Source organism: Macrosteles quadrilineatus, unplaced genomic scaffold, assembly GCF_028750875.1.
Source record: "Macrosteles quadrilineatus isolate MER2022 unplaced genomic scaffold, UCM_ALF_1.0 Scaffold_83__1_contigs__length_474695, whole genome shotgun sequence".
Lineage (NCBI taxonomy): Eukaryota > Metazoa > Arthropoda > Insecta > Hemiptera > Cicadellidae > Macrosteles > Macrosteles quadrilineatus.
In genome coordinates, this window is record NW_026542676.1 from 426,582 (window position 1) to 444,696 (window position 18,115).

The following is an 18,115-nucleotide window of genomic DNA, read 5'->3' on the forward strand; positions in this document are numbered from 1 at the left end:
TTGGGATTTGCATTCAAACGTGATTGAAAAAGGTTGCGGTATTTGTAAACAACATTTGTAAACATATCAGTGACAGCTAGGAAAAATAATCTTGATCCGAACAGTTATGCAATAAAAATTGGACGAAAACTTGACATAAATCGCACAAAACTACATTTTTGAACGTTCGTAATATTATTTACAAAGTAGTGAGGCCATCTTTTAATGGCTAAAGACAATCTCTCCAATCCAGTGAATACATTAAAATGACTTGGATCTTGATAGGTACTCTCGTTTTCCAGGAGAAGATAGCGTAAAATGCCATCTTGAGTGTTACAGACAGAGGGAAAGACAGACAGACAGACAGACAGAAATTGAGATAAGACTCGTTTCTGCTTATTTAATGTATAAGACGTAAAAATAACCTAAAAATATATAATTCTGAGCAATGTACAGACAAAACTCTAACGAATTTTATTTATATAGATTCAAAAGTTAACAGCTGATCATATGTCTTTGTTTATGTGTCAAATACTGCTTCCATAAGGATTACATTGAAACTTTGATAACCAGAGTGGGGCGGATTTCTGGAGAGACTTTTTTAACGCCATATATGTTGACACTCACCAATATGGTCTTTATAACCATGCAAAATTTTAAAACGATTGATTCAGCCGTCTAGGAGGAGTTTGCGTAATTACGAAATTCATAAGAGTTGACGTATAAGAGCTTCGCTCGCTCCGCTCAATCATAAACAATAACACGTCCACTAGCTATGAAACCAAACAGTGAGACACAAATACTGTAATGAGAAACTAACCCTAAAATAATAGATAACAGGATGGGAAATCTACTAAAGGACCATGCTTTATCTATGATACTACGGTATGGTATTACGTTTACGTTATAGGTGTTATAGCTTCTTGCCTCAGTTTATTATGTTGTTACCTATTGCCATATTTTATTACTTATTTATTTATTTTACCTTCCAACGGTCAAGAACCAATTTACAATATGTTGTATAAGATGACTTAATCTAACTTAAACATATACATACAAAAGTAATTTTTGACAATGACATGCAGTAAGTAAATACAATTCGAGCAGTCTCAAAATAGACGTACACAAAGCAAAACTTTAAATAACAACCAATGAACAAGAACAACAAACAAGAATAGTAAGTGAAAATATAAATGAACGACAAACAATATGAGTTACAACAATAACAATAAATATATGAGTTTTAACAATAACAATAAATATATGAATTTCAACAATAACAGTAAATATAATTTCAATAATAACATAGAAGACAAGATTTGTAAAAAGAGAGAAACGTTTATTGGTTTGAAACAAATATAATAACAGTAATTTTGGGTGGTAACTATGATGGGCGGTGGAAGTCAGCCAGTACCCTCAACCGGATTGTTTTTTGGCTCTCTCTGGGTTTTGTTTAATTATTGTAATGTTTAGTAAACTTATTGCTGTTAATTATTTACAATGTTGTAATTTATATACTTATTTACACTGATTGTGATTGTTGTTAATTATTCACTCTGATTGTTTTGTTGTTAATTTTTTAGACTGTTTGATGTTATTGTTACTAACTTATTCACAATGTTGTCATTTTGATAATTTACTGATTGTTATTATTGTTAATTATTTACACAGGTAGTTGTTATTGTTGTTAATTTTTCACAATGCTGTAACTGTTGTAATTTCGCCCACATTGTTCACCACCAACACCATACTTTTTTACGCATCCATATCATGTTTTTTTTTGTATTTTGTATCTTGTTGCATGTAAATCATCTCATGTATTATTTTGTAAAATGGCGATTCCCGTCAAAATAATGGTTAGGGTTCACTTAAACTAGGAATCATAGACAATATGAGCCACTTTCCTTCCACCATGCATGCTATGAGCCTCCAAATATGTAATTCTTGAAATACATGGCTCACTTACTCTACAGACCATAGTCTACGAGCCTCGTAAATAATATTGAAGGTTCACTTACTCTACAGATCATAATGCCATTGCCTATACAAGGTGTATAGTCAATGATAGTGCCCATGAGCCTCGTGTCTTATATTTAAAAATACAGTAGGAAGGTTCACATACTCTACAGATCATAGTGCTTATGAGCCAAGCGTATGAATATTTTTTAATTCAGAATAAAGACGGCTCACTTGCACTACAGTCCATTTAGCTACACGTCACGCGGTTTGCAGCGCATCGTTGCAGGCGTTTAAGGTAAACCAATACCGCCGTTCTGCTTTACTTCTGCCGTTTACTAGTCGTGCAGCATTAAAGAGAGCTTATTATATTAATGAATTGAATTGAATTTTTATCAAGTGTACTCGTTACTCGCAAGCAATTGCCAAGTACCAGTATTACAGGAGCTATTTTAAGACTTATAACAGTCATAATTTTAAAGTGACTAAAAATACTCTAAGTGTGTATTATACGACCTGATATTACTCAAAATGTGTTTTATTCCATAACGTTTCATTAAATTTAACATAAAAATCACGCTCCCTCCATTTTTTAAAGTATTCAGTCAAAAATTTAATAAATTTGCTTGCGCGTATAGGCCTAGTAGGCCTACATATTTTTCCTAAAGTTACCTAACAATGTACATGTTCTCTCACAGATTTGAGAAAGCAAAGTGGCCAATTCGCTCATCATTGAGACAATGTTAACACTGTCTCTGGAGTGAGACAAAGTAATTAGAGTGAGACAATGTTAACACTGTCTCACTCTAATTACTTTGTCTTTGTCTCACTCCAGATTTTCAACGTGAAGGCACGAAATAGTGAGCGCGTAACATGCAGGCAACGTCGTATGCGCGCGATATACGTTGGCAGCACTGGCTGTAAATCAGCTGGTCAGCTGTTGTACTGTTGTATTTGTCACTTAACATTAAATTTTATATTAAAAGTTCACTTCTGTGTAAAAATAGGTTATGTTTCTTCACCAATTTATTTGTTTTATGGTAACTGTAGGAAAAGTATAATGTGCAACTCAAGTTCAAAGTACAATTGCCTCACTCGAGAAACCATTCCTCACTCGCCTACGGCTCGTGAGTAGGGATTTCTCTCGAGTGAGTCAATTGCTCACTTTTCTCACTAGTTGCACAAATAACTATTTTTCACGATTATAAATAATTGAGGTGATGCAATACACTTATGTAGGCAGTATTAGCTCAGTGGTATTAGTATATTATAGTATTAGTATATGTATTAGAGGTGGCTGTGCCAGTAGCCACTTAAGAAGAAGAACCAATTTTTGTCTGCTTCTGCCTTCTGCTTGATTGTGATTAGATTTGAAGACGAAGACCTAGGCTAAATGTTTATATTTTACATTACATCAACTAGTATTTTATTTTGATTTTGTCTATTTCATATTTCATTGCAATTATTCATTTTGTTTCTATGTAATGGTTAAAAGAAGTTCTTTATTTATTATGGCTGGACATGAAAAGAATCGATTGGACTTAAGTTTCTGCTGTGAACAGTGCGGTAAAGTATTTAGCTACAAATACAACTTAACTGCCCATTTAAAGAAGAAGCATGGCCCTGATAGTAATTTGGAAATACCAAGTAAACTATTTATCTGCGACTTTTGTCCTTCTCGGTACAAACAAAAGTGCCACTTGTTAGCGCATCAAAGGCTAAAACACGACCGACCAACCACTAGGCCTGGTAATTTAAGGTGCCCTATTGTTCAATGCAATGTGCTTGGAAGTAAAATGGATTTAAGAAAACATTATAAAAATAATCATGGCATTGTCCTAGGCACCAATTCACTTGATTTTACCTCTTTTGAAGCTTTTTTTAAATGGAAAGAGGAGGAGGAAGCCCGAGTGAGGGCAAAATTTGTTAAAGAAAAAGGCTCTGTTGAAAGTACTGGTGGCAAATGCCACACATTTGTTTGTCATCGAAGTGGATGTTATGTCCCAAAAGGAAATCATAAAAGGTGCTTAAAAACTCAAGGCTCAAGTAAAATTAATGGTTATTGCCCTGCGAAAATGTGTCTAATTGAGAAGTCAGATGGCATCTGCCACTTAAACTACTTAAATACCCATATTGGACATGACGACTTATTGGTCCACTTGACTTTAAGCAAAACAGAGAGAACGAATCTTGCTGAAAAAATTGCTTGTAAAATTCTTTTTGACGAGATCCTGGACGGGGTTAGAAATTCTGTAAAGGGAAAGTGTGACAGATTACATTTATTGTCTCGGCAAGACCTTTTTAACATTCAAAATGAATTCAACCTTAGCAGCAGTGGCATAAGTCATGAAAATGACGCTATAAGTGTTGAGTTTTGGGAAAACCATAATTTGAATGAAAACCATAGTTTGGATCTCAACAAAAAGAACTTCCTTACTCACATTGAAAAACTAGTGGCTCAAGTAAACTCCACAGAAGAAATGTCATCTCTGTGGAAAATCTTTAAAAAATCAATGATCCATATAAATACAATGAGGAAAATCAAGAAGGAAGCAAACCACCAAGAATTAATGAAAAGAAAATGTAGTAAAGAACCTGCAAACAAAAAACTGAGTCATCAAAGGCCATATTTTAAGGCTAAGGATAAGAGGAAACCCAAGTTGACAAACAGAATATTTAACAACCCTATTCAAAAAGAAGAAATAGAAATGATTGAAGAGCTCTCAAAAGTCTCTACTTTGCCAACTGGTAAGGCAATTTAAAGTTAGGCCTAAGTTTTTACAAGTACTACTTAGATCCAACAACGGGTGTAGTTTGGTATACAGGCATATTTTTTTAAAGAGACCTGCCACTGTGCATCACTCTGCAGTTAGGTTAGGTTATGATAATGAAGGTAGTTTGGTGTTTTCCTGTTAAAGGTAGCCTAAATTATTATCAATGATTTTTTTCTCAATATAGGCCATATCGATAACTTAATTTTTCGATCTGATATATCAAAATTAACAAATTGAAACAGGCTATTTCTGATAGCTGGCTGGCAACTGACTTAAATAAATATTGTTCAGTAAGTATCAACAAACAATTTACAAAAATATATACGGATTAACTTATTGAAATGAAACTGAGGGTACAGTTTCTTAACTGGGCTATGCTAATATTGATTGAAGCTATCGAATTGAAAATATTGATTAATAATCAATATTTTTAAATATATCTAGGCTATTATAAAATACTATCATAACCTAACCTAACCAACCAAACTTGCTGATGGTGAAAAAATCGCATGAAGGTTTACTAATCGAATCGATACTTAGTTTCAATCAATATTAGCATAGCCCAGTTAAGAAACTGTACCCGAAACGGAAGCTAACACAACTACACTTTCATTTCACTACATTTCAAAATTCTGTTTGATAGGCCTTGAACTTATTCCCCACATGCCTTTTCTATTATCAAATATAAAGGCTGCACTTTACTTTACGTCCTACACTCATTCGAATGAAAATATCGATTGATATTACGATTACTAAACTATTTCGATTGCAATATTATACATCGATTATTGCATTGTTTTTGTTTTAATATTTACATTTTTGTTTAATTCATTGTTTTTGTTGGTAGGCCTATAAGTCATTTTTAAAGAACTTCACCATGAATTATCGAGAATTTGGTCAGAGTATTTATGTAATCCAGAAATTTTTTTTAAATGGATGCATGATCAAGGATTAGTAGCTTACCTGATACTAATTTATGTGACGTCTGTAACGAAGATATGAATGTTAAAATACGAGGTGAAAGTCAGGTAGATTTTAGATGTCAGAAATGATCTAAACCACACTCACTATCTATAAATGCATTAAAAAACACCTTTTTTGAAAATTCTCGCTTTGGATTTGTATATATTTTGACATTAATGTACTTTTCACCATAAACATCACTAACTACGAGTTTCTCATTTGTGAAACTAGCACTAGATTGATCACTACAAGTAGTAAATTTCTAGTAGATTTCTAAGGAAGACCCTTTCTTTTTCTTCGTTAAAGCTGTGAAACAAAAGCTGTGAAACAATTATATCCTGGAAGATTTTAACTACCTACGTTTAGTAGGCTATCTAGAATGAGGATATAATTTGTAGTTTGGTTTTTGTTTGGATTTTTTATCCTATTAAATTGTTTTATTTTTAAATTTGTTTATTTACAAATTTAAGATAAACTAACTGATCATAATTACAGCTGATGTATAATTTAAAACGCCTATTAAAAATCAATAAAAAATAATCGTAATTAAGATTATTCAATATAGATTAATCGATATCGAACAATCGATATATCGATTAATCTATATATAGGTGTATATTTAGTTTTTCAATACTTCTATATTAGGACGGAGGCCACTTATTTTACAACGCGCTGTGGTGGTTATGTTGGGTTAAAAAAAATATCTTTACAGGACTTTCCTCGTTTCGTTATGAATCAAACGATACCAGATGATTCATAAAGAATTTATGATGACCCAACCTAACCTAACCGCTGTAAACCAAACTTTCGCCCTAATTTCTCTGAGGCCATATTTCTACTACCAACAACAATTCAGGGTACCTCTCAAAGTGACAATCCATTTTGGATGACTTTTTCAGTTAATGCGTTATTTTCCTTATGTGATCTGTTAGGGCCTATCAGCCATGTTATGTTTAATTGACCCAGCCAAGTCGTTTTTACTCCTCAACTTAAAATTAGATACCGTAGTATCGAAACAGAATATTAAAATATGAATCATAAAGAAATAGTGGAAAGCCATGTTTACTCGTTTTATTGACAAGTACCTGGGGACCGAGCTTTGCTCGGGGGAAATTATTAGTTTACTCTGAAAAGTATTGCAGATACATTAATCCACTCCCAATCTCCAAACTGCTAACCTTTACTACTTACTTCACCACTCCCTACGTCGTGGACCTGTTTGCCCTCCTTCCCTATACCATTTTAAAATTGCAGATACATAAATGCCACAGACAGTTCCCACACTCTGCACTGCTAGCATTACTACTTCCTACACCATTTCCTACGTCATGGACATGTTTTCCTCCCTTCTCGTAGCATTTTAGGATTGTAGATACCTTAATGTAATTCCCATAAACAGTTCCGAGACTCCAGACTGATCACCTTTACTACTTCCTTCACCACTTCCTACGTCGCGGACCTGTTACTCTCCCTTCCAATGGCATTTTAGGATTGCAGATACCCTAATCTAATCGTCATTAAAAGTTCCAACACTCCGGGCTGCTTGCCTTTACTACTTCCTTCACCTCTTCCTACGTCGCAGACCTGTTTCCCTCCATTCCCATAGCATTTTAGGATTGTAGATACCTTAATCTAATCGTCATAAACATTTCCCACACTCCGGACTGCTCAACTTGACTATTTCCTTCACCACTTCTTACGTCGCGGACCTGATTCCCTCCCTTCCCATAGCATTTTAGGATTGTAGATAACTTGATCAAATCGTTATTGACAGTTCCCACACTCCGGACTGCTCACCTTTACTACTTCCTTCACCACTTCCTACGTCGTGAACCTGTTTCCCTCCCTTCCCATAGCATTTTAGGATTGCAGATTCCTTAATCTAATCGTCATAAACAGTTTTCACACTCCAGACTGCTCGCCTTTACTACTTCCTTCATCACTTCCTACGTCGTGGACCTGTTTGCCCTCCTTCACTATACCATTTTAGAATTGCAGATACATAAATGCCACAGACAGTTCCCACACTCTGCACTGCTAGCATTACTACTTCCTACACAATTTCCAACGTCATGGACCTGTTTTCCACCCTTCTCGTAGCATTTTAGGATTGTAGATACCTTAATGTAATTCCCATAAACAGTTCCCAGACTCCAGACTGCTCACCTTTACTACTTCCTTCACCACTTCCTACGTCGCGGACCTGTTTCCCTCCATTCCCATAGCATTTTAGGATTCCAGATTCCTTAATCTAATCGTCATAAATAGTTTTCACACTCCAGACTGCTCGCCTTTACTACTTCCTTTACCACTTCCTACGTCGCGGACCTGTTTCCCTCCATTCCCATAGCATTTTAGGATTGCAGATTCCTTAATCTAATCGTCATAAACAGTTTTCACACTCCAGACTTCTCGCCTTTACTACTTCCTTCATCACTTCCTACGTCGCGGACCTGTTTCCCTCCATTCCCATAGCACTTTAGGATTGCAGATTCCTTAATCTAATCGTCATAAACAGTTTTCACACTCCAGACTGCTCGCCTTTACTACTTCCTTTACCACTTCCTACGTCGCGGACCTGTTTCCCTCCATTCCCATAGCATTTTAGGATTCTAGATTCCTTAATCTTATCGTCATAAACAGTTTTCACACTCCAGACTGCTCACCTTTACTACTTCCTTTACCACTTCCTACGTCGCGGACCTGATTCCCTCCCTTCCCATAGCATTTTAGGATTGTAGATAACTTGATCTAATCGTTATTAACAATTCCCACACTCCGGACTGCTCACCCTTACTACTTCCTTCACCACTCCCTATGTCGTAGACCTGTTTGCCCTCCTTCTTTATACTATTTTATTTTAGAATTGCAGATACATAAATGCCACAGACGGTCCCTACACTCTGCACTGCTAGCCTTACAACTTCCTTCCCCATTTCCTACGTCATGGACCTGTTTTCCTCCCTACCATTACATTTTAGGATTGCAGATACCTTAATTTAATCGTCATAAACAGTTCCCACACTCCAGACTGCTCGCCTTTACTACTTCCTTCACCACTTCCTATGTCGTGGACCTGTTTTCCTCCCTTTCCATAGCATTTAAGGATTGCAGATACCGTAATCTAATCGTCATAAACAGATCCCACACTCCACACTACTACCCTTGACCATGGTGGAAGGAAAAAACATAGGTGTGCTATTCCCACATATTCTGACGTCACTCGGATTGCAAACAAAAGATCACCTGATTATAACTGTAAAATTAGTATGTATTTGTTTTGATTTGATTTGATAATAATAAAAACAATAACAACCAAATCAAAACAAATACATATACTAATTTGACAGTTACAATCAGGTGATCTTTTGTTTGCAATCCAAGTGACGTCAGAATATGTGGGAATAGCACACCTATGTTTTTTCCTTCCACCATGACCCTTGACTATAGAATCTAGTAATCTTCAGTATAATCTTTGCTCAATAGGAACAACTGATGTTTTTCCTTTTGTACTGTATTTTGTTTTGCTAGTGTACTGTGGATAGACAAATTACAAGTCTTTTGTTTACTTTTTCCTTGTTATTTAATTCAGCCAACATGGTTACCTAGCAACCCATAAGACTAATGTTAAAAAAATGTGATTTTCAGTTTCATTTTTCTACGTATTTAGATTTTTGTTGGCAGTTCTAACTGTAGTAAACTCGTTTTTAGGCCAAAAATAATCTATTTACAACATTTGAAGAAAATCGTCGGAGCCGTTTTTGAGATCTTGGTGCAAGCAAGCAAGCAAGCAAGCAAGCATACATACATACATACAAGCAAACATTGCTCGTATTAGAGTATAGGATTCAATGAAATGTTGTGAAACCACTTATGTTGTATTTTAACCAAAATTGACATCACGGTAATTGTGCAGGTCTATCTGACATCAATAAATCAAACTCTCTATACCGTATATTTCAAACTTCCCTTAAAATAATTCAAAATACAGTAGAACCTTCATAACAAGTTCATTGGGATCACAAAGTAAGACTTCTTATCAAGGTTGACTTCTTATCGAGGTTTGCAATAATATGTGATTAGGGGTAAAATAGTTTGGATTTGAAAACAACCTTTGTTATCAAGGGTGACTTGTTATGGAGGGTCTTCTTATCGAGGTTCTACTGTATTAGGTACCTAGGTAGAATGACATAGGGTGGTATCAAATGAGAAGTGGTTATAATTGACTGACTTTGATTTATAATCTTCATTAATTTTTCAGGTACCAGTATGATCGAGAAACACGCACACCAACCTTGTTGATACCTCCTCAATAACCTCCAATTTGATGTAACTTGCCTAATGTCTATACCAATTACATTTTGTTATCCTATTGTGTAGTCTTTTGTAAATATTAATCTTGTGGGCAGTACTATACATTTTTACTGTATAAATTAAAATCCATTTCTGTGAATAAATAGCGTGTCTACTAAACTTTATAAAAATGTACTTTTATCCTTCTGCAATTTTGCCCTCTAGTTTTTTTTGTGTATGCCTAAGCTTACTCAATTTTTGCATTTAATCTTAACTAGCTGGCCCGACAGACGTCGTCCTGTCCTAATGTGGTTTTATGTCATAATGCTCGTTCATTTTCAAGATGAGCTCGTTTGCATGGCTCAATGACGTCCTGGTTGAAGTTTGTTTGCTACGCTTACTTACCTTTGGGTTGGAAAACAGGAGCGGGCGCATGCGGAGTTTTATTCCGCAACACTAAAGCATAAATTTTATCCATTTTACTTGTTGTTATAATGAAAAACTAGTGTACCTGTTGCTCGAATTCGAGCAATTGTGATAAACGAATAAAAGTCAACATTTCCGATTACTTTAAAGACTCAACTCAAAGATTATGGAAATACTCACGATGTACATAACAGTTCGATATAATCATAATTTCTTGTAAATATCTATCATTTTTCAAAAGCTGATCTTGTTTTTTAGTGTTTACTACAAATGTTTCCCACTCATAGCCGCATTAGGTTGTCCAAAGCAACGATTATAAATAAAAAAAAAAAAACATTATTTCTATTTCTTCTACTTGGTGGTGTTCTATGACTTTCACATGTTTCCATAGTTTGCAAATCGGCTCTTTCAATGATTGCTCAAGAAATGCAGCACAATGTTTATTCAGTTTTATTTTTAGTATATCAAGTTGTCCAGGCTTTCTCGGTTTTTTCCATTTTAATATTTACGCCAACCCAAATTAAAATAGTAAATATTTCATTTAAACTAAAGTCAGTAAATGTTTGTATAAGATGTTTAATCCAGTAAATTTGTATTTAAATTTACTCATAGTGAGAAAGTTTTGGGGTAGTTTTGATTTTTTTCATTTCTTAAGTATTTTGGGGTGCTGAATCCGAATCTGAGGTTTGCCAACAAAAATTATTGACGCAACATTGACAAAAATTAGAAAAATATGGAAATAATGTTGTTTTTTCTAATATTTGGCTTATAACTCAGAAACTATCAACTTTTCGTAAATAGTCTATATTATAAAAATTAAAGTACACAAAATTTGCTACAAAATGTACCCCTGATGTGGTAATCTCCGATGAACCATTTAGGCTCCAGAGCTATTTGAATAATTGGATAATTATCCAGCTGATCATAATCAAAAGCTTTACGATTCATCCTGCAAGTTCCGTGCATGAATTTATAACAATATATCCCTCACAAGGACAGTGGAATTCCGACGGTTGAGGAGGAAATAACCAAATTTAGTGCAAAATATCTGAAGAAGCTTGAAACTCACCCTAATCACTTGGCTCTGAACCTTTTGGACAACAGTACCTCTATATACCGGCTGAAAAGGATCCATGTTTTATTTTATTTTATACGTCAGCTCACGTTTTGTTTAAACAATTTAATTTTCTCTTGTTTATTTACTTATTTATTTTTTCATTGAAATATTTTTAAATTAGATTTTTCGATGGACAGAGACTAACCAACGTTTTATTAATAGTTGTTATTGTATTTGCTGAATGTTCAAAAAACTGAACAGATTGTAAATAAAATTGTGATAGCAAAAAAAATGTTGTATTAATATTTATATCATTTGCTTAGTGTTCACTGTTGTAAATTAAATAAAGTTAAAAAAATACAACATAACATTTAGCCGTATTTTTAGTTCATCTATTCCACTGACCATTAATGACAGTGAAAATCTCAACATATTGGCAATATATCCAATATTGGCTAAAATCTTTTATCCCAACACTAAACTATTCAGAAACTCAAAGGCTAAAAGTATAAGCATTTTCCTGTTGCCTTAAAAAATCTTCTTTTGGTGTTAAACATTTTGTGTTAATATTAAAATTTACGTAGTTTGGACTTATTTGCTACCCTTTTATTTAGTGGTACAGTCATTAGTAATCAACGTTGCTTTTTTGGAAATATGTATTAAAACTAGATGTTGCCTGGTCATATAAGAGAAGTATGTACACAAAAATAACTTAATTAAATGAATTAACTAAATTAATTAATTCTTTGAATTTTGTTCGTTTCTCTTCTATTTTGCTCTTTATGTGTAGTTGGACACTGGACAGCCTTCAGAATAGCCGTCAAAAACCTCGACCAACATTGTCTACAACGTATACTGCAACTTTTTATAGTATTTTTTGTGAGGACGTTTCCCCCAGACACGGCCACCTTTAACTGCAGGCCGCGGCCTGGTAGAATTGACAACGTTGCAAGTGGTGTTGAAAATCTATTTTTGTATATTTAAAGTGGAGTCAATATTTTCATAGCCCATTACACAAACCATTAGCTGCATCCAGAACAAAACAGCTGTTACAACCCTACTTACGATGTTGCCACTTCAAAGTCCGTGGCCTGCAGTTAAAGGTGGCCGTGCCTCCAAAGCACTAGTTCTCGTAAAGGGTCACTAAAAAGAAAATCAGAATTTTGTAAGACTTGCGTTTATTCAATCTTCTCTATTCCTTGTCACAGGTTCTCTATTTACAAATATGTAAGGCTGCAGTTCAGCAGAGAACCTGGGATATATTTTATTGGTTTTAATATCAACATTTCGGGTTTTATACGGTAAGATATTTATTTTTAAGAAGAAGATTTTTTGAGACAACAGAAGAATCACGAAAAGGTTTATACATTTTGTTTCTGAAGAGCTTAAAGTGTTGGGGTTTAAACCATTGTTGCCAAATATTGCCAAATTTTCCTTGTATGATCAACTAACATCCATGAAAAAAAATCAGCCTTTCACTATAATTACTTCCGACAAAGCACTATTTTTCCCTTTATTGCCTGGGCTATCATGTCGATGTGGCCCTAACTGTGCCTGTTAATACAAAGGATTTTAATGTAATTCCATTTCAAATATTGGGAAAATCGAGCATATTAATGGACGGTTGCGTACTTTTTGATTAATAAATTTTGTAATAAAACGTCTACCCAAAATGATACCGAACGACCCCGAAAAGTACGTCAAGGACAACAATAAAGTAAGTGCTTAGTGCTTAGCCGCAACTGGTGGTTGAGTAGTGGAATGCTTGCCTGTACCACAGACAAGGGAAACAAAGAAACTTTTTATTTCCTTAGTCAATGCCTGTACGATTTTTAGCAAATTTGCCTATGGGCAAAGTGAATTAGCTATTACCGTTGGTGGCACAGTAAGCCCTAGACACTTGAGTCGGAACCAAAATACTTTTTCATTTTGATGTACCTAGAGACCAAAAACAATATTAATTCCAATCTATATAAATACGTACCCATGTATGTTTGATCATAGACTAACCAACACAAGTAGACTTCTCATCCCATTGTAAATTTTGAAGCACGTTTTTCGTGTCTAGTTCATGTACGTGACACATGGGCGCTAGTGTCGACGAAACTTTGTTTCTATTATTTTAGGGTTAATTTCTTGATTTGTGCTTTACTGTTTGGTTATATAACTAGGGGACAAGTTATTGTTTATGATTAGATCGTATTATTTGGCTAAACGAGGTTTTAAATGGCTGTAATAACGGGAAACAAATTGTAAACAAAACACGACCTCTACAGAAAACCGTACAGAACTAACAATAAAATTGTCTTCAGCTGTTCCATAAGGATGAGAAATCTACTAAGGGAGTATGTTTTATCTATGGTTTGATACATACATGGGTACGTAATGTATGTGGATATATAAGTTTTGGGCTCCCTGAACCCAAAAAAGTGGGTTTCGAAGTTATGTCTGTATGTGTGGATGTGTACAGAGCTACAGACCACACCTGTTGTCCGATTTTTATGAAATTTGGTATGTAGGTACTAGCTAATGCATGGTATCTCTAGGTACTTTTTCATTTTTTTGAAATGTTGATTTTTAATGATGATTTCCCCATAGAATAGCAGAAAATAGAATTTTATCGAAAATGACCGGACGATTTTGATAAAAATTTAGTATATTGGAGCCCTTAAACTTATGTTATTTTCCCATAAAATAAGAGAAAATAAGATTTTAAAAAGTTTTGATTGAAATTAGTACCTATGTGGTCCTTATAATTCTTATTAACATAGTGCAACCCCCATTGCTGTAAAAAATACCTTTCAAAAGTTAGTGTAACAAGTCAAAATGTTATCTATACTTCTATACTAATATATAAATACCCCCGCCGCAGCAAACCTGTCAACTAAGTGAATTTCCATTTGTCTGAATTGATTTCAATTAAATATATTTTAATAAATTAGGTTGAGTACCTAGGTTTGCTGCTACAAAGAAACTAATAAAGTGTGTTTTTTTTTGTAAAATATTGATAGCCTAGTACAAAATAAATAAATTTGCGAAGTTTGATCAAAATATATCCATAAACAAGCAAACTACAACATTTGACAATATTCTCCATAAGAATAACATGGGAATTTTAATTTTTTTTAAATTTTCTGTTACTAATAACCGAACAAAAATACTTTTATATACTAAATTATTTGTTTTTTTAAGCTGTTTAAAAGGGTCTAAAGAGAAATTGGGAAATTTTGTGTTTTGAGGGTCAAAAGTGAGAAAAACCAATTTTTACCCCATAAAACCCTCCGTAAAGCCCCGTTCCCATGGTCCGATCATGCTGGTTAGCGAACTCATTCAAGTTTATCCTGCTTTACGCCTTTAAACCAAATTTCATCAAAATCGGACAAAAATTACTCAAGTTATCGCGTTCACGGACGTATATATATATACATATATACAAATTTGAACGAATGGTGTTTTTGGCCTCTGGAGACATCAAAATGAAAAAGTAAATCGGTCCCGGGTCTAGGTCTTACCGTGCCACCTACGGTAACAGCTACTTCCCTATAGGGAAATTCGCTAAAATGAGATGGTGTGTGTTTGTGTGTCTGTGTGTTACTCAATAACGCAAGAACCACTGTACCGATTGAAATAAAATTTTGTATGAAGGTAGCTTACATACCTGGTTAACATATAAGCCTATTCCGGTTATCATATTTCCCTTGGGCTACGCCTCATGGCAGTGACGTAGCCAGGGGGGTGGTCCTGGGGGTCTGGACCCCCCCTGCCGGTCTTAAATAAAATATAAATTTTTTTTGTTAAATTAAATGTAAAATTATATAATCATACAATATTGACGTTGGGGTTGATTATTTTCAAGGCCAAGAGAGCTTAAAAGGACCGTTTTAGGGCCTATATTTTTAAAAATTTTTCCTGGATCCCCCTTTTACCTGGGGCCCCCGGTCGGTCGACCCCCCCTATTTTGAAATCCTGGCTACGTCAAGAGGCTGTTGAAAGAGTGTAAATAGTCAAAAATATTAATTGAAGTCAGCTGTTAATACTAAAATTTGACAATTGAAACAGCAGAGGTTAAGAGGTTCAGTTTCTGCTCCCAAGATGCTAAAGTTTTATGATTATGAGAATAGTTAAATTATGATTTTTAAGAAACATTATTTTCATGGAAACAGAAGGATCATTACAATGTATACATGTTTTGGAATAATTTTGATATGGTTGCTTATTGTTTACAAATTTGAACTGATCAACAAATGTTTGTATTAGGATTTTAATAGGTTTTAAAATATGTAGGGAGTTTTAAAAATTTTACTGAATTTTATTTCAGTTTTAATTTAATTTACAAACTAAATTTCAATTATACCTAATTTTATTCTGTCCAGAGGTAACTACTTCTTATATTTTCTCTATAATCTACTTCACATTCGATTTTTTATATTTATTTACAGAAACCTCCTTAGTAGTTGTGTTTTTTACAACAATGCTTTAATTTCACTTTGGAGAAATCACAAAATTAAGCTGCACGCAATTAACTTTTTTTAAATCAATTAAATATGTAATTGATGTAATTAAATATGTAACTATGATTTTTACTCAATGTTTTAAATAATTATGTAAATTTATACAAAAACGTACACATTTTGAACTATGGAACGAGAAAATAATAACTGTTATGTATTATGTTGTTAAACTTTATTTAAATTAATTGATGAAGTTATGTATTATGTTGGTATGATGATATTTGTGCCCTGATTAAAATAATAGTAATTGGCTTTGTAACAAAAGGTAATGCAAGTTTTCCATTAGTTTATTTTTGCTTATTATTGTGATGTATACACACTGATCTGCATGTAAAGATTGAACTTTCACAAAATATCAGTAGTATACGGTAAAACAGATAAATTATACAGGGTGAGTTTTAATTGTCCCCCCCCAACTTTTTTCTACATTTTTTCAAATATCAATCCCAGACCACTTCCAAACATTTTTGGGTAGTAAGTACTTCATTTTGACAAGGTGGTAATTTCCGGCCGCCATCTTGGATCCGCCATATTGGATGAAAAATATTTTTTTCAAATGTAAAGGTGGGGTTGTGACCCATTATTACGAACTAGACTTTTACCCTGATTACAATGCCGCAAACCGTTTTTAAAAATCTTGATTCATTCTCAAGTTATGAGGTCTTTTTAAAACTTTATTTTTAGCCCATTTTTACATTGTGCTTGTACAAACTAAGACCATAATCTCAAAATAGTGCTAGATAAAGATAAATATACACTACCAGTCATTGCCAACCTATTTCCACTTGGTTATGAATGATGTATTTCGGATTAACTTTTTAAGCTGAACTCAATTCCATGGTCTATTTTTCATTTTCATATTTTGATTTCGAAATATTAACATTTTTAACAAAAATATTGTAATGTTTCATAAATAAAACTTGATAACAAAAAATGGATTGCGGCATTGAGTTCAGCTTAAAAAAGTAATCCGAAATGATGGGTCACAACACCCCTTTTATATTTAAAATAATTTATCACATTTCAAAATGGCGGATCCAAGATGGCGGCCGAAAAAAATACATCATTCATAACCAAGTGGAAATAGGTTGGCAATGACTGGTAGTGTATACTTATCTTTATCTAGCACTATTTTGAGATTATGGTCTTAGTTTAAAAAGCACAATGTTAAAATGGGCTAAAAATAAAGTTTTAAAAAGGCCTTATAACTTTAGAATGAATCAAGATTTTTAAAAACGGTTTGCGGCATTGTAATCAGGGTAAAAATCTAATTCGAAATAATGGGTCACAACCCCACCTTTACATTTGAAAAAAATATTTTGCATCCAATATGGCGGATCCAAGATGGCGGCCGGAAATGACCACCTTGTCAAAATGAAGTACTTACTACCCAAAAATGTTTGGAAGTGGTCTGGGATTGATATTTGAAAAAATGTAGAAAAAAGTTGGGGGGGGGACAATTAAAACTCACCCTGTATGTAAAATCAATACAAACGGTTCTTTGCTTTACTACAGTGACTATGTTAATGCGATTATTTTTCCTTCTTTACATGTACGTTTTTAAACGAAATAAATGTTTAAGTAAGCTTATTATTTGAAAATTTAATCGTGAGGGGACATTATTTCCATACATGCATCAGCGCATCATATCATTAGTACTAAATACATCGAATTATGTAACACAACCTAGATAGCCTTATAAGTTAGCCTAGCCTTAGGCCGGGCGCGCACTATCCCGACCACGACCACGACCACGACCAAACGCCCGACCAGTGGTTGTCATTCACCATGCGACCAGAGCACGACCCGACCACGACCCGACCAAGGCAACGAATGATTTACAAACTTCAGTGTCAAGATGATTGTTGAAGAAGTAGTTGTTATGGTGCATTTGTATTGTAAGTACGTTAAGCGGAAGAAGAAACTATACTGGGTATATCCAATGTTAACTGTCAGGTCTGAAAGGGCATTTTACAACATTTTATGAAGATCTACGTCAATATGAAGACAGGTTTCAAAAGTGTCAAAATCCTGCAACATTTTACCTAATGGGTCACTTCGCAGACCGGCGCAAAAAACTAGTGCTCACCGTTTGATTGGTCAAGGAATACTGGGGGTTGAGTGGTGTACTGGTCGGGTCGGAGGCAAGTCGGGGG

The 18,115-nt window shown here is 34.2% G+C and overlaps 1 protein-coding gene across 1 annotated transcript; it reads left to right on the top strand.

Annotated features, from left to right (window-relative positions):
* Positions 1–3,312: 3,312 nt before the first annotated feature.
* Positions 3,313–10,045, top strand: LOC128982035 (uncharacterized). The gene is made up of 2 exons (XM_054401074.1): positions 3,313–4,683; positions 9,934–10,045. The coding sequence occupies exons 1-2, from the start codon at positions 3,420–3,422 to the stop codon at positions 9,972–9,974; spliced, it is 1,305 nt and encodes a 434-aa protein (XP_054257049.1). The 5' UTR covers positions 3,313–3,419; the 3' UTR covers positions 9,975–10,045.
* The last annotated feature ends 8,070 nt before the right edge of the window (positions 10,046–18,115 follow it).

Bases quoted from the DNA above. Each gene is read 5' to 3' on its own strand.
- LOC128982035 (XM_054401074.1), top strand. From the start codon at position 3,420: ATGGTTAAAAGAAGTTCTTTATTTATTATGGCTGGACATGAAAAGAAT. The intron at 4,684-9,933 runs GTAAGGCAATTT...TTAATTTTTCAG, and splicing joins AGTCTCTACTTTGCCAACTG to GTACCAGTATGATCGAGAAA.